This window comes from Megascapheus bottae, chromosome 38 (assembly GCF_031878675.1).
Source record: "Megascapheus bottae isolate mThoBot1 chromosome 38, mThoBot2.hap1, whole genome shotgun sequence".
NCBI lineage: Eukaryota > Metazoa > Chordata > Mammalia > Rodentia > Geomyidae > Megascapheus > Megascapheus bottae.
The window spans coordinates 3,463,442-3,480,897 of NC_143546.1; the positions used below are offsets into that span (position 1 = coordinate 3,463,442).

The following is a 17,456-nucleotide window of genomic DNA, read 5'->3' on the forward strand; positions in this document are numbered from 1 at the left end:
AAGCCAGCCTGGGCATTAGAGAACATGAGACTCTTATCTCCAGGCCCAGAGTTCAAGCCCGGAGACACACAAAAAAGAAAGGAAGGAAGGAAGGAAGGAAGGAAGGAAGAAAGAAAGAAAGAAAGAAAGAAAGAAAAAAAGAAGAAAGAATGGAAGGAGAGAAAGAGGGAGGGATGGAGGGAAGGAGGGAGGGAAGGAAGAGAACGTGTAAACCCAGTGGGGGTTGGACGGCAGTCTACTAGAACTATCTGGAAACACAAGGCACACTCACATGTTCCCTCGGCCATGGCTGAGAGAGTCTCCAGGGGACAGCACAGTGCCAAAAGATGGCTGGCGCTGATGGCACAGAATGCCATCCATCACCAGGGCTTCAAGGATCCACATCAGGTTTCAACAGTCCTTCCGTCCTCCTTCCATCCTTCCTCCCCGCTCCCCTGGCTTTCGGCTCTGGGTAAGGAGGGTGCATGCATTTTTCTGCCATGGCTCAACAGCGAGTGCCCCACTGTCTGCGGAAGTCTAGGGACTGCGGCGGGGCGCTTGGGATGCAGCTCTGGTGGGTCAAGCATGGGGTGCCTGAGCCCACCCGTCTACCTCTCCCCAGTCATTCCTGCATCTCTGTCATGGAGCTGACCTCGGAAGATCTGGGAAATGCCCACCACAAGCGGCGCCGTACATGGCACATGGCACATGCCCAGGCAACAGAAGCAGCAGGCGAGGGGCTTCAAAGCACTGGGTTTTATTGAGGGACCCTGGCCTCCTGTGCCACGGGGCAGCTTGTCCCCCTCGTGTCTCTCCCCAGCTAGAAAAGAGCGGGGAGGCCAGGACAGGACGGATGGCTTGGCCGAGCGGCTGGGGGTGGGTGAAGGAGACACGGATCAAGCTGGGCCTTGCGTGTCTCCAGGCCTGAGGGGTGGGGCGGGGGGCACACGGGTGGCTTCACAGCGTGGCCAGCCCAGGGGCACAACCAGAGCGGTGGGGATGGGTCAGTTCTTCCAGTTGTTGTTTTTTTTTTTTTTGCAGGGCATGGTTTTGATGTCCCTTGGGGGTGACCAAAAGCCAACACCCCACGAGGCAGGGAGGAAAGGACGGGGTACCACTCCAGCAAAGCGTCTGATCGGGGAAGACGCTCGCCTCCAGCTGCCTCTGCCCTCCCTGCCCTCCCTCACTCACCCCTTCCTTCCTCACAGGGTGGCTTCTCTGCGCAGGGGCGGCTTTCCCTGAGGCCTGGAGGCCGGGGGCCCTGGGTTGATGTTCAGCCTCTCCTCCGGGCTTCTGTAGTAAGGCGTGACTCCTGAGGTGCACAGGGCTTGGCGCATGGCGAGAAGGGTATGCTGGCCGCTGGACAGTTGGAGTGACGCCTGGACCAGGGGGCAGGGGCCGCAGGCTGGTGAGTGCCAGGGTCCGGAGAGGAGATGGGAGCTTGTGGATGCCACCTGGGTGAGAAGGAAGGTGGGCATCGGCCAGGAGCCAGGTCACTGTGTCTCGATCACCACAGCAGGGCCCGGGGAAGGAGGCAGGGCCCAGGCTGGCTCTGCAGGAAGGGCACACACACTGGCACCACCCAACCCCATCCCTGGGCATCCAGTGGCTCCCCACTGGAGGAGGGCTTTGAGCCCAGGCCCTCGCTTCCTTCAGTGCTGCCATACCAGGGTGCCGATATCAGGCTGTTATTAATCAGGTCTGAGGGTGCAGCTTTGGGTCAGACATGGACTTTCTACTTGCCTGCTTGTGTGCCAAGTGACTTCACCTCTCTGAGACTCTGTTTCCTCATCCATAAAAGGGGAATGCTAACACGGCCCCCAGGGCACAGGGCCCCCCGATAGGTGGCGCATGTGCATCTGAGTCTTAGCAGGCTGTCAGCTCGGGACCACAGGCCTTGGGGACCTTGCTCCGCGGCCCCAGGGGTGGCTGCTGTCCCCTCCCCTGCATGAGGAAGGGCTCCTGTGTTGTGAGCCTGAGCCTGGGGGAAGCCAGGAGCCTGGGGGAAGCCAGGACCCCGGTGCCCCTGCCCCCATGTCCATGGCCACCTCCACTCACATGGCCTTGGTCCTGAACAGTCTTCCTGCAGATCAAGCCTATCCGAGCCTCTGTGCTGGGGTGTGGGGAGGCCCTGAGCTGTCTGGGAGGTTGGGGGCCAGGGAGGCTCTCCTCCTGGGAGCGGTAGTATGGGAAGAAGCCACCGGGCCCTGCTGCATCCTGGGAGGGCCACTTCTCCCCCATGCTGCACTCTGCTCCTCCTGTCCTGTCAATCTCCGGCTGCAGGGCCAGCTCCCCCCTTCTCCAGGAGTGGACGGAGGCTGCAGAAGAAAGGCCGGGGCTCAGAGGCTCCCACGGAGAGGTTGGGGCCGCTGCGGGGCTCCTGGCCCCCGAGGCTGGGGGGCAGCGGTTGCTGGGGCGGGCCTCCTGGGTCCACCCCATCCAAGCCACTCTGAGAGGACACAGGCCTGGGCCCAAGGCTCGTCCACGACATCTGGGAAGGGAGGGGGCTGCGGTCTGTGATGGCAGATGAAGCCCCCTGGAAACCCAGCAGGGTCGCCCAGCCATGGCTGGATCCCTAGAGAGCCTCTGGGGAGTCCAGGCTGCCAATATCCACCCCTGTCTGTACCATACACCGCCTCCCGTGGCTCTTCCACCATGCCCGGCTGGGCCCTGTCTGAGATCCCAGCCTCCCCTGGGTTGACTCCAGGCTCCTCTGGGTCTGTGGACTGACTAATAACAAGGACTTGCTCCTCACCTGTGCAGGACACCCAACTGTACTTCAACGAAGATTGCCACCCACTCCACATCTGCCACGCTGAACTACCTTAGCCTCTCTCTCACCAAATATCTTCTTGCCACAGGGCCTTTGCACGTGCAAATTCTATTGCCTGCGATCTCTGTGCCCTGTTTCCTCCCCTTAGGGGATGACTTACTCCATGCTTGGCTCAAGAGTACGTCCCTAGCTTAGTCACCTCCCCTCCTCGGTGACCGTCACCACCCTGACACCTGTCATTCAGCACATCCAGTCTGTTCACACATTTGGTAAATATCTACCCCAGGGGGCAGGACTGTCTCTCCAGCTCCTACAAGAGCTCTGGCATGGCTTGTGCACACTCGTCTGTACACACACCCTTGTGTGTCCTGCCACAGTCAGCCGAATATTCCCAGGAGCTGGAGCGGAGTCTTCACGCGCAAGCCTCCCTCACGGGGGCCTCCTGCTCCTCCTCCTCCTCCTCCTCCTCATCCCGGACTCCCCTCACTGTCTCCGCCAGGCTCAGAAGATTCCGCCACCGTGAAGTCACAAGGCCAACTGCCAGGCACCGAAGCTGGGCTGCACCGTCACCGTGGCGACCGGTGCCTTAAGCAGCCTGCACCTGAAATCTACACCTGCCTCTTCATTCAGCCTAATCTGTGTCTCCCCAAGGGACGACGGGGGACAAAGAGAAGACAAACTCCTCCACAGGAGGCCTTGCCAGACTCATCCAGAGGCTTGGGGGTCCCCTGGCGGTGGGCTGCTCTGGGTCCAGGTGGGTCTCCGTGTCTGCATCCCACCCTCACCGAACCTGGAGCCCTGCGACGGCTCAGCCTTTTAAGCCGACCTTCATTTAAAAAAAAAAAAGTCTACTTCGCTCTTCCATCCACACGGAATTTACATTTTAAGTGGTAACAGATCAGCCTCTACTTTTGTTGTGTGTTTTGAAAACGGTCCACGAACTCCATAGCACAAAGAACTCTTTTTCTCCGTCTCCCATTTCAGTTCTTAACTGGGACACATTCATCGTTTGCAGGATTTCTCTCCCCGTGTCGTGCTGTTTTGGTGTCTCTAGACCTATGCGATGTTAGCTCATGTCACGCAGTCATTGTTTAGAAATCAGCCTCACCTCGTGGGAACGTACTCATGCGGCAGAGGACTGTTCCCCAATCCAGACACCCCCAAATGGACTCACGTACACGTCTCTCCTCAAGTCATGTCCCGCCAGCCTCAGATCTCAGCCTCCGGAGTAGCTAGGATGAGAGGCAATGAGCCACCACGCCCAGCTGGGACATCTTTTTCTCTGTCACCCCCGTGCTGTTATGTTACCCCCAATGCCTGTCTGTCAGTTGTTCCTATCCTGGTTCCTTTGACTGGAAAGTTAGCATTTCCTCTACTGCTTTGCTATGGGTAACTGTGTGCCTGCGATATTTGTGTATATGTGTGTGTGTTGAGAGAGAGAGAGGGAAAGAGAGAGAGGGAGAGAGAGAGAGAGAGGAGATCAAACTCCCTTCAGAATGGATCACTTGTCTATGTCCATGTTTTGATTTCGAATTTGCTTTTAGTTAATTTTTAGAGTTTTCAAGCACTGGTTTATTGGGTTTTTTTTTGTTTATTGTTAAGTGGAAAGATTGAGCTTATAATGCCATGTTTTTAAAGATCTTTATATATACTGGGTACAAGTCCTTTCTCAGAGATTTGCATTGCTGTGCCTCAATTTTTCATTTGATTTGCAGAAGTTTAGGGAATGGTTTCAAGTTTCTATGAAATCCAAGCTTCTGCTTTTTTTTTTTTTTGCTTTTTGTTGTTGTTGTTGTTGTTTTGGTGGGTCATGGGGCTTGAACTCAGCTTGGGCGCTGTCCCTGAGCTCTTCAGCTCAAGGCTACTGCCCTACCCTTGAGCCAAGCCCCACTTCCCGTTTTCTAGAGGTTAACCGGAGATAAGAGTCTCAGGTTCTTTTAGACCTGGGATGGCTTTGAACCTTGATCCTCAGAACTCAGCCTGAATAGCTAGGATGACAGACATGAACCACCTCGCCTGGCTGCTTCTGCCCCCCCTCCCCCGCCTCATTTGTGCCAATTTGCCAGGCACTGATCTTTGCAGCCTCCCTGGACCTCAGCTGAGTGGGTCTCAGTGCCTCTCCATCCCAGGGGGCAGTTCTCCCCGCCCACCTCTGGTGGTTTGTTCCCGGGTCTGAGAACTGGGGGACACCAGCAGTACAGACCCACTGGTGGGAGTTAAATGAGTCATGTCCCCAGCTGATGACTGTTCCCTCTTCTGAGTCCCCAAACCTCCTCAGCCACAACTCTCTCTGTGCCTGAGGCCCCTGAAGTGCAGGCAGGACAGGAGAAGGATGTCACTTGACCAACTAACTTGCCTATGCTCTGGACCGAGGAGCCAGCACTCACGGATGCCGGTGATTTCACTTACTCTGTGCCAGAGTGAAAGTCCATTTGCTATGACCAAGAGATGCCCGGTTGGTTCCACACCAATCCGATATCAAACATAACTTCTGGTTGCTTTTATATGAGAAGGAAAACAACCTCGAGTGCAGGGCTCTCGGCACTCCTGAGGGACTGCCCTGGAGAAGGTCCTTTCCCACGTCCCCCAGCAGGGGACAGTCCCGCTCCACGTCCTTCTGAGGGACAGGGACCTGGGCCTCCCTGGTGCTCATTTCAGACTTGGTATTATTTCTGGTTGTCTGGTTGACTGTTTCCTGCAGAGAAAGGAAGCTTCCTATTCCAGGGGGTGCCATGTGTTGACAACTTACAGATGTGCAAATGTTTTTCAAACTCATTGGCTGCCCCCCTCCCCCCCCCCATGTGCGGGGAAGGGAGAGGAAATGCCATGCTCCTTTTGACATCAAACGGGACGCATTCCCTTTGGAAATGCAAATCCTTTAAACGTCTGCAGGAATGTTAACAAGCATCCCAGAAAGTTATGCCCTGACTCTTTCCAGAGATGATCCGGGCTCCTTGGGGAGGGGGGGAAGGGAGGGGTACCGTCTTCCTGGAAGAGGGGGGAAAGACCAGGAAGAGGAGGAGGGCCAGACAGGAAACAAGTACAGCTTCAGCTTGAAGAACTTAAACCTCATCTGGGGTCAAAACAACAAAACAGAATATTGAAGACGATGCGATGCAGAGATTTCACTTGAAGTCCTTCTTAAGGAAATAACTGGATATGTTTACAGAAAGGTGGCTTTATGACATTCCTCCCAGTATTGTTTATAAAAGAAAAAAAGGCAAATAAAAAGTTCAAAATAAAGAGGAAAATCCTTTGGTATTCAACAATGAGGTGATGAGTCAGATAAATGATACTGTGTTCAAGGGAGTATTAGGAAACAATTTAAAGTTAGGACATAGAACTTGTGTTTGTTGCTAGAAAAAGGTCTTAAAAGTCACGTTATGTGAAACCTGGTCACTGAACAATCCATACAGGGTATTCTAAAGTTCAACAGAAAGGCAAAGGGCCGCTTTACCTAGAAAGCACACCATGGGGGGAATGGCTGTCTCTGACTTCAAGGCCATGTTGCAGCAGCAGTTAGAGTTGCAGGTCAGCAGAGAGAAATGCACACCATCAATGAAGAAGAGACAAAACAGAAACTGACTCGCTCAGGCCAGGCCACCTGATGTTTTAGAGCATGCAAATGCAAATCAGGTCAAAAAGTTAAAAAATGAACCCCAAGCCAAGTCTCACATAGTATATGAAAATTAACTCAAAATGGATCACAGACGTAACTGTAGAAACACCTTACAACTCTTACTTGAAAAAGGAAGGAAGAAAGAGAGGAAGGGAAAGAGGGAGAAAGGGAGGGGGGAAAAGAAGAAAAGGAGAAAAAGAAGAATGGGAAGAAGGAAACCAAAGAGAAAATCTTCAGGAATGAATCCTTGTAACCAGACCTGAAAAGCATGACTCATAAAAGGAAACTGGTGGATTGGACTTCATCAAAGTTAAAATCTTTTTCTCTGAAGACTCTGCTCAAAAGATGGACAAGCCAATAGAGCAGACTATGTTTGCAAACTACACACCTAACAAAGAATGAGGATTTAGACTACCTTCATGAATTGCATACTGAACAGTAAAAGCCCAACTGGAAAATAAAAGAAGAGACACAGATGACCAACAAAGACCTGAAAGATATTTAACAAACATGAACCATTAGGGAAATGCAAATACCATGGTATGCCTATCAGAATAGCTATAAAAATAGTGACAATGCCAAACATTGGAGAAAACAGAAGACAGGCTAGACACTCTGTAAAAGAGCTTTGTGAAGAAAAAAAAAATGAAGGCAGCTGTTATCAGTGGCTTACCCCTGTCATCTGAGCTACTCGGGAGGCTGATATCTGAGGATCACTGTTTGAAGATAGCTGGGGCATGGCTGGGAGTGTGGCTTAGTGGTAGAGTGCTTGCCTAGCATGCATGAAGACCCAGACTCGATTCTTCAGTACCACATACATAGAAAAAAGCAGAGAAGTCGTGCTGTGGCTGTAGTGGTGGGGTGGAGCCTTAGCCTTGAGAAAGTTTAAGGACAATGCTCAGGCCCTGAGTTCAAGCCCCAGGACTGGCAAAAAAAAAAAAAAGACAGCTAGGCAAGAAAGTCCTCGAGACTCTTATCTCTAATTGAGATTGCGTGTGAACCTCGCAATTAAAAGCTTATGTTTTAGCCAAGCATGATGGCACGTACCTGGAATCCTACCTTCTTGAGAGACAGAGATGAGAGGATCGCAGTTCAGGGACAGCCCAGGTAACAGGAAGGCTGTCGGCCTCCATCTCCACCGATGGCTGGGTGCAGCAGAGTGCACCTTGCCGGGCCATACAGGAGGACTGCAGTCCAGGCCAAGCGGGCATGAAGCAAGATCTTACCCTGAAAATAAGGAAGACAAGAGGGGCTGGAGGCGTGGTTCAAGTGAAGGGCGAAGGGGTGGCCTGAGTATCCAGGTGGTCAAAGTCAGGGCCGTGGAGATGCTGGCGGGTGTGGGAGGGTCCCCATGGCCAGCCAGTCCCCTCCCTGGTCTGCTGGTAGCTCTGAGAACATGGGAATGGGAGGAGGGGGCCAAGGATGGCTGTGCCACTGCGAGGGGCAGAGGGTGACCAGGGCGGGGGCCGCAGCTGCCCTGTCCACGGGCAGTTACCTTCCCTTCCCACCCAGAGATCCAAGAGTCAGTTAACATCCATCAGCAGGCCGCAAACGAGGGCTGCCTCCGGAGCTCGCCCTGCACTTAGCTAAGTGTTCTTAATGAGCGTAGCTTTCTCCAATTAAAGAACCACTGACAGGTTTGATTTTGTTTCTTCTTCCTCAAGTCCTAGCACTCCGCTTAGTCACCTGAACATACATGGGACATGAGTGATCGCTTCCCCGGGGGCCACAAAGGCTGCTTCGCTCTGTTAACGGCTCCTAATGAGAGCCTGGGCATCACAGACACGAACGAGCTGCCAGACAGAGGACGGAGCGGCTTTCAGAAGAGATGCTGCTCATCCTGGCTCGCTCTCCAGGCACACGTGCGTGCGTGCGTGCGTGTGAAGACCCTGGCGTCCATAGGGAACACAGACCCCATGGTGTAGAAGAAGGGAAAACAAGACCTGAGGAAGGGGAAGGTGGTCAGACGTGGAGTGGGGCCATTCTACCACCACTAGCGCTGAAAGAACAAGACTCATGGCTGCTTAGGAGAGCTCTGTGAGAGCCGACCTGAAGGACGGCTCAGGGGGCTGGGGCAGGGGTGTGGCCTTGGGGGGGTTGCTTTGCACCCTGAGTCTGTGCTGTATGCCTTTCGCCCGCCCCATCTTTATCCTCCAGGCTGGGGCGATGGGATTGCCTGACAGCTGGGACTTTTCTGAACAAACTTGGCCAGCGCTAAGACCTCTCCTTTGACTCTCAACTTCACATGCTGCTGATCTGAAATCCACTTTCCGGGGAACAGACAGAGGGTCTGGTCACCACTGAGTGCACCCAGATTCCAGTCTGTCTTTGCCAGATGGCCTTAGGCAAGGCTCTTCCTGCCCCTGGGGCCTGATTTCTGCCGGACACGTGGCCTGTCAGTTCCTAGCTCAGCCTGGCTGGCTCTGTCTTGTCCAGGGCTTGTGGGAAGACGAGACTTCCTCTCCTCCCCTCACTAGATCCACCAGGAGGTGAGAAAGCCTACCTGGGTCCAGCAGCTCACCCGAGAGCTTGAGGACAACCCCCTCCCTGCAGAGAGGCCCTCATCTGCAGAGGTGATGGGCGACAAGCTTCTCCATACCCCAGGCAGAACTCCAGGGATCGGGATTGGCATGGGGGGGGGGGGTTACTTCCGAGATGAGACTAATTCAACGTCACATAAGCCATGTACACATCATGAACCTCAGTCTCCTCCATCCGTCACCGAGATGTTAATTTTATACTACGAATATCATGAATGTTAGCAGCTAATGGAAATAGGAAAACACTCGTGCAAAAAGATATGTAGAAGACTGACACATGGAAAAAAGACAATAAATGGCACCCCTTTGATGATGATGATGATGATGATGATGATGATGATGATGATGATGATAGAGCAGTGGGAAAAGAGGGGAGGCAGAAAACAAGATGATTGGGAGAGGTGGGGGGGAGAAAAGGGGACAAAAACATGAGAAGGGGTAGCAAGATTCGAGAAGTAATGTACCCACTACCTGATAAATGTTACTGTAACCCCTTTATATTTTATCTCAACAAAATACAATAAAAATAAAGCATCTAAAACACTGGGAAAAAAAAACTTTCCTATTGCGGAAAGCCACTGGAAGGCACAATCTCTGTCCTGTTAAGGCAGAGCTTGGGGTCTGGCTGGCGTCTCCTTGGGAAAGGAAGGCAATTGTTTAAGCAAGTTGAGAAGAGCTGGCCTTGGAAAGCGTGACGCATCTGTTCTGGGGAAGTACTTTGATGCCAGAAAGTTCTAGAGTCCAGTGACATTGAGAAATGATGGAACTCGTCCAGGCGGTTGCTTCTCAGCCAACCTGAACCCAGCTGAGTAATAGTGGGACATCAACCGGGGGGGGCTGGTAGGCAGACACCAGGGATGGAAGAACAGGCCGCAAGGATGCCTGGGAAGACTGTGTAGTGATGTGGAGGCACGGCTGAGAAAGAAGGGGGGGCAGGACAGGAAGCTGGGCTACGGCCGGAGCTGTTTACGAAAACGTCTTCTCACAGGCAGGGCAGGGAAGATGAAGGAAGGAAGATTGGGAAGAGTTGATTTGCTTGAGTGACAGGATTAGGAGTGATTAAAGCGGCGTTTCCGCTATGGTTATTACACTGTGGTTTGTGTCATTTCTAAGTAAAAAAAAAATGATTGTAAGGGAGTCTGTGTGTTGCGGGGGTTCCCCCCCCCATCTCTTCCTCCCCTCCACTACTTGTTATCATTTAAAATGGCTATTGAAAAGTTTGAAGTGTCCCAGTAGCTAAAAGAAGACGCAGGTTGTCAACACAAAACTCCATCTGCCCACCACACACTGGAAGCCAAGTAGTGAAAGAGGCCAGGTGGTGGCAGAGGGAGAATTTCATGACACTGTGCTGGTTGACCAGAAGATGGGGGACCCCCTGGTCTTGGAGGACTGTCTTGTCAGGAGGCTGATTTGGGGGTACCCAGACAGCCCGGACTCAGTGCAGCTGATCAGCCAGTAAGAAACCACTGTTGGGCTGTGACACGAGTGCTATCAGCTCAGCAGGGAGTTAAAGAGACAAGAAAGCAAATGGGGGTGGGGGAAATGCAGACCACAAAAGCCCGCCTCTCAGAGCTCCTGATGAGACAGCGATGGAGTGAGTCCTTGCTATAAGGATGCTCTTCTAAAAGCCCAATGCAAACCTCCTGACACCACGCAGAAGCTCTGTGACCCAACCCCCTGTGCAGGTAAAGAGAGAGTCTCCAAAGAAACAGAACCTGAACAAGACCCCCGCTCCCCATCACCTCTCTTCCCCTTTGCTGTGACGGAGACCACACACTGGGAGAAGCATGTACTCATTATGCACACATCGCCACCCTCTTTTGCACACATGTTCACATCCTTGGGTTCCCTCAGACACCCAGAGGGGGCCACTGTTGCTAATAGGGTAAGAGCTTAGGGCAGGCATCAGAGAAATGATAGACAGGCGGACCAAGACATACTGCTGTGTTCAAGCAGCACGTGAGTGGAAGAGTGAGATGACCCCAATTCTTGATCTGTGGCTGCTCTGCTGGTATACAGGTTGAGGAGAGGTTTGATTTTCTGCCCTGGGCCTTTCGAAACTGACGACAAAGGCGAAAGCACAGAACACGGTTTCGAGTCTGTGTGGCGTCCCTGCAGCTAAACTTCTCAAGGATGCTTCAAGCATGCTTAGAGGGGGCAGGGCCCAGCCTCCAATCCCTGGGCTCTGTGCCCTCCCTGCCAGTCATCTTGGGCTTTCAGCAACGTATTAACACCAAGGCACATATGGTGACGGCTGAAGAGGAATTCAGGGCATCAAAACGGCCTCTTCCTTGAGCTGCATCCGAGTTCATCTTCCCAGAACCTTGGCCTTCTCACAGCCACTGAGGAAGGCTATTGGCAACCTGCCCTGGGCACATGGGGCTTCTTACAGTCCTCTCTCCCTCTCCTGGCTGGAAGCCCTTTAGGAAGTCTTTTCTTTCTGCGGGGCCTGTCCTTGTCTCTCCCCTCCCCACCCCCAGCTCTCCCTCTCCCTCTAGACCCTGGGACTTAGTCTGATTGTGTTCACAGGCCCAGCTGATGGTTTTGCGGTGGCTCTGGCCAGGGAAGTCTGTCCACACAGTCACACAGAGGAGCATCCCTGGCTAAGATGGAGCCTGAAGCCCTCAGAGCACTGTGGCCCCCTTCCCTTCCCACACTGACCCCTCAGAGCCCTCCTGTATCCAAGAACTGGGGAGAATTACTCAGTAGGCAGTGTCAGAGGTATAACCAGAGCCTGGGCTTCCTGGGTCTGGCCGGATTTCTGCTAAACGCACCCCTTCTTCCCTGATTTTTAGCAGGCAGGTCCAGCGGCACTTTGGCTTGGCTTAAGTTCCTCTTTCCTCTCTTTCTCCATGCTGGTATTCTAGCAATGGATCAGGAACCAGCTGTGTACCTGGTGCTGTTTTGAACAACCCACTGTCTTCAGCACCAGCGAGGGCAACATTGGATTTGCAAGACTTTGGGGCCAAAAAAACACTTCCATTACACGGAAGCAGAGGCTCCAAGCGAACAACATCAAAAAACTGTGGACAGCTCACCCTCAAAACTGTATTTGGGGTCCTTGGCACAGCCAGTACTGCTAGAAATAGAAGAATATACCTCACAGGAATTGCCTTGCCCCAAGCAGAAGCCCCTCTCCCCCAGATTTATATCATAGCCAGGGTGGTGAATTTGAATGTAGCTTCAGAAAGCTACAAGCTGGTCAAGCCTGGGTCTGTGGTTTCATATAGAGGGGCCACCAGTTTTATTGAGGCTCAGCTAGTTTCCTAATTATAGACATAAGTGGTTCTGAGAGAAAAGACAAGAGAGAGCCAAGCTGGAAGTCTTCTTTCAGGAGGCATTAACACAGACCTGATGGATTTGTAATTCAAGTACGTATTCTTTCCTACAGTGCTCTCTGACATGCCAGCATGCTGCTGCTCAAATATTTACCCACCCCTGCCGCAGCGGCTTAGGGAGTCTAAAGAGGTGAAGCCACCCCACACCAGCCCCAGCCTCAGAGGGACACAGATGGCACTGCCCATGCTGCAGGCTCCTTAGTGGTGGGTGAGCACACTGAGGGCACACTGAGGGCACAATGCCACTTCGCCACACTTGCTGAAGAGCCACTGGGCCTTGGAAAGGGAGGCAGCCATTGGTCTAATTGGGAAATGGAGTTCAGCTCCATCCCTGTCATGGTAACTCACAGAGCCCCAGGAGGAGGCATCTAGGCCAGAGACCTCCACCAGGAGAGACCAGCCGTGATCAATGACTCTGGGCTCACCCTCCATTAACTCCACGCCTGCCTTTGCCTCCTACCTTGGCCCATCTGCTGTGGCTCACTGCCTGTGCCAGAGCTCGGCTCTCCATCCTCCTTCTGCCCTGAGACCCAGCATCCCTGCGGGTCTCGAGCCTCCAGATGGGACAGCCCATTGGGTCCCCAGGATGCTAATGTGGACTGTGGCGTCTCTTTTCCCTTTGTCATGGGAGTCGAGCTCAGTCTCACCAGACTGAGTGGCCCAGAGCACCAAGTATCTCCATTGCAGTTTTGTATAGTGGGCCTTTGGTTTTCTGCTCACCAGCATGTGCCTTTGGGCCACTGTGTGGCCGTTTTGCAACTCCTATGGTCCATTTGTCCATTTGTATGGTAAGGTGACAGGTCTAGAATGGAGGGCAGATGGTTTCGCAAAGCACATAAAGCGTTTACAGCAGTGCCAGTGGCAACCAGTGTGGTGGCTCACACCTCTAACCCTGGCTACTCAGGAGGTAGAGATGGAAGACCATGGTTCAAGGCCAGCCCAGGCAATAAGTTCATGAGATTTCACCCCAATGGAAACATCTAGGCACAATGGCTATCCCTTGTTATCCCAGCTATAAACAGGAAGACTGCCATCCAGGCTGGTCCAGACCAAAAAATAATGAGATGCTAACTCAAAAATAACAACAACAATAACAAATGGCTGGGGGCTGTGACTCACTGAGGCAGCAGAATGCCTCACGAACAAGTTCAAAGCCTTGAGTTCAAATCCTGATGCCTCAAAACTTAAAACATAAAGAATGACCAATTCCTGTCGTGTAGGAAATGCTGTGAATCCTAACCCAGCACTGCCTTTGCCCCATCTGCTCCTGCAGCCAGCACACAGCCAGCATGCAGTGAACATGCAAGGGGTGAGGGTGTACCCCAAATCTCACCACCAGCCCAGACTGTCCCTGATGCTGTCCCCCTCCAAGCCAGAGCTGAGGTGCATGCAGGGTGGGCAGGCCCCACTGAGCAGGGTATGCAAACAGCAGAGAAGGGACACCCACCCATCCTGTCCCTCCCTCCCTCCCTCCCTCCCTCCTTCCCATGGGGGTAGGTCTCTCCTAAGGCCAGGACTAGGGTTGGGGTGGGATTTGGAGAACGGTAAAGCCCTCATCTGCTTTTCTGGAGTAGATCCCGCGAGAGGTGTGGGAATTCCTGTGGCCTGGGTTTCCACGGATGCCCTGGCCTTTCTGATCCCCACGTGGGTCTGTCTGTCTGTCTGTCCGTCCGTCCATCCATCTCTACAGGGTGGGCTATGGCACTGCACTCTCCCACTAAGGCACCTCCCCGCTCTGACCACATCTAACCAGCTCCAGGTGGATGGCCAGAGCCCAAGGCCTGCAGGGAAGGGAAGACAAGGGGTGAACGGATCCAACTTCACAAGCAAGTCCCGAAACCGGGGAACTATTGTCCCCAGGCCCTGCCTGGCAGCACTCCTGCCCCAGCCACTTCCACTCCGTGGGTCCTGGGGAGTGGGCAGCAGGTGCTCAGGCTCCTGGAGCAGCTCCTGGCACCGGTCCCCACTGAGACCACTGCCCCACGGAGGCAGGACAGAGCTCAGGTGGGACTGTGCAGGGAGAGGGGAAAAGATGGGGTGTGCAGGGCTCACTGCCCCATTCTGCTCTGTGCCTCCTCTTAGCTTTGACACGAGGAACAGGTCACCAAACCACACAAGGGCGAATGCCAGTCACTTAGAGAGGCAATGTCTCTCTTAACCTATCTGAGCCTTAGGTTTTTGTTTTCATTTTGCCGGTCCTGGGGCTTGAACTCACAGCCCAGATGCTGTCCACGAGCCTCTTTGTGCTCAAAGCTAGCACTCTACCACTTGAGCCACAACGCCTTTTTTTTTTAATACTGTAGTTTATTGGAGGTGAGTCTCACGGCTGGTTTTGAGCTGAGATCCTCAGATCTCAGCCTCCTGAGTAGCTAGGATGACAGGTGTGAGTCACCAGCACCCACCTAGCTTTTTTTTTTTTTTTTTTGCACATGTAAAATGGATATAATGTCCCCTGCCCTGTCTTCTCCAGGGAGCTCCATGTGTGTCCTTGGTTCAGCTCCTAATTTTAAGCAGCTGACAGAAGGCAGACCTGAGCTGGAACTGCCTGGGAGGAATCGGCTGGGTTTTCTGATGTTTCCAGAAACTCACCGTCTACCAGTTCTGAGGAAACAGCAGTTCTTATTTATAAAGGAGCCTTTCAAAGTGTGAACTGCCAAACGACCAGCATCACTCACACGAAATGCCTGGAGTCAAATGTAATTGTGCTACTGAAAGAGGGGCAGATATACAAATGGAGGGAGTGCTTCTCAGACACAAATGTGCAGTTGGAACATCTGGGAGCCTCGTTAAGATACAGATTGCGGTTCAGCAGGTCTGGGATAGGGCTGCGTAGCTAACCGGCTCTCCTGGCCTTGCTAAGAGGAAGCCCTCCAGTTGTTGCAATGGCTATGTGTTAAACCCCAAAGAGAACTTAGCTTATCAAAGGAGCCAGCTGGTGGCAGGATTCGGCAAGGGAGGAAACTAGGGTGCCTGAGGCTGGACAAGTTCTAGAATCCGCATGTCCCTGCATCTGTGGGACGCTCAGGATGTCGCAGGGACACTGAGGAAAGGGGGTGAGGAAGGAACAGGGGACAGCGGAACACACGTTAGGCACTCGTCAGTGGCTTCAGAGTGCCTCCTTTCAAAGTAGTTTTCCCTGGTACAAGGAGACTGAGCCCAGATCTCCAGAAATTTCTTTAGGGGTGGGATGCTGGTCACAGTTTTGGTGGGTCACAGTTGAGACCTGGCCATGTTAATCCTGGATGGAGAAGAATCCAGGTGATATCCCCTCCGGACAGCGTACCCACCCATGAGCCTGAGGCGTGGGAATGCAGGCCGGCCTTAGTGGGACTCGCTGGGGATGGGTCTCCCGCTCAGAGCCTCTTTCTTATCCCTAGCCTTTGCTTCTCCTTCTGTGTCCACAGAATGTTGACTACGAGCTAATGGAAAGGACTTGCCCAAAGAAGGCACCAGACCGAGAGAGCGAACCAAATACGGGGGCCATAAATTTGACCTTGAACCAAGCGAGCCCACCCAGAGAAAGACATCGCATGCCACATTATGTGCTAAGAATGGAATTAGGGGCACCTGGAAAATTCTCTTCTCCAGAGTTTTGTTCTTGATGAAGTCTACATTCCCAAAAATAAAGCCCATAAACTCACTGAACAGCTGGAATGTTCCCTCTGAAGAGAGCACCTGTCTGGCGGTTGACTTAAGCGGTTATTTGCAGTCTATAATCTTCACAAACACTGTAGGGTGTGCCCGGCGGGCGGGAGATGTTTCCTACCATCCCATGGAAAGAAAACAATGAGACAACTTTGGAACAAAGAACGCTTTTGATTCCGTCAGAAAATCATTGACAATTCAGGGCGAAGGCCAAGTAAGACGTGGGAAGTTTTCAAGGAGACAAGAGCAGATGGGAGACCAGGGGAAGAATACAGCCTGCAGGATGGCTGGGTGGGAAGGGCGAGGCACACTTAGGGGTGTAGGGGAGCCGGTGAGGAAGGAGCCGTGCAGACCAGGGGAGAAATCCCAGAGGCCTGAGGGGTGGTGGCAGTGGAAGTGAGGAAGAAACAGCCAGGTGGCTGGTACACAGGTGGCATGAACCATCAAGGCTTACAAAGGATAACTGGAATGAACCCAGAACCAGGAGAGATCACAGCAATCTAGAGGCGTCACCCCCAACCAAGTGGGGGTACTGTTCACCAGAGAGGAAACAGAGGGTCAGACAGCTCTGACGTCATCGGGAGAGTTTGGGAGGCGGGAATCTTTCTTGCTTCAACAGGTCCCATAGGTCCTTGGACCTGCAGAAAGAGGGGATGTGGCTGGAGAGAGGATGGCAGAGTGCCAGACAGCTCCACCTCTTGGACTCTGTCTCTCCAGTGGCATTCGGCAAAGGAGCATTCCTTGTCCCTAAATGGCATGGTCACTGATAGGTTTGCAATTCTTTCTCCACAGGCAGGGGACTAGGAGAACCCATAGAGAATGGAACACCTGTTTCGGGGTTGTTGAAGCCGGGGGGTAGGGAAGCTGACTCCCCACCTCCCTGGCTGTGACCTCGGGGTTTTGCACCACTCACTAGGCTGACAGGTTACTGCTTGAGCCACTCCATTTTGAGATTAAGTCTCACTTTTTTTGTTCAGGGCAGCCTGGACCTTCATATTTCTACTTATGCTTTCCATTCTTCATACCTCACCCAGCTTTTGCTAGCTGAGATTGTCCCTTGAACTTCCATTTTCTGGAACGGCAATCCTCCGAGCTCAGTTTCCCCATAGCTGAGATGACAGATGCATACCACCACGCCCTGTTATGGGTAGAGAGGAGGTTGCACGAACTTTTTGCCCAGATTGGCCTCAAAACTGGAATTCTAGCAAATTGAGTCTCCCAAGCAGCTAGGATTCCAGCAGCCACACACCCAAACCCACGAGTAAAACTACCACTAGCCAGAAGCAGTATCGGCTGATCGTGGGAATCCTGGTTTCCTCACAAGGTTCAAGACAGATAAAAGTTCTTGGTTATGTGGCATGTGGCATATACGGTGGGGAAAGTCTCAGAGCTTCCCTACGAGTCTGGTTTTGGTTCAGTGAGAAGTTTACTGTCGGGACATACCACCCACCCAAAATTGTTCAGCATCACCAGTGACACCTGAGCTCACTTCAGTAACAAGGGCAGAGAATAAAAGGGCAGGGTCTCCCCATGAATTTACACGCCATTATAGGCGTCTTCTA

At 52.8% G+C, this 17,456-nt stretch overlaps 1 protein-coding gene across 2 annotated transcripts; it reads right to left on the bottom strand.

Moving 5' to 3' along the window:
- Positions 1-720: 720 nt before the first annotated feature.
- Positions 721-3,241, bottom strand: LOC150041839 (uncharacterized). Of its 2 annotated transcripts, none has more exons than XM_090325389.1 (3): positions 3,110-3,241; positions 2,038-2,297; positions 721-1,433 (listed from the first exon to the last, which is right to left on the bottom strand). In XM_090325389.1, the coding sequence occupies exons 2-3, from the start codon at positions 2,218-2,220 to the stop codon at positions 1,182-1,184; spliced, it is 435 nt and encodes a 144-aa protein (XP_090181515.1). In that variant the 5' UTR covers positions 2,221-2,297; positions 3,110-3,241; the 3' UTR covers positions 721-1,181. The 2 variants fall into 2 exon arrangements, with proteins under 2 accessions (XP_090181515.1, XP_090181513.1); XM_090325387.1 differs by having other exon boundaries at positions 3,034-3,241.
- Between the last annotated feature and the right edge of the window lie 14,215 nt (positions 3,242-17,456).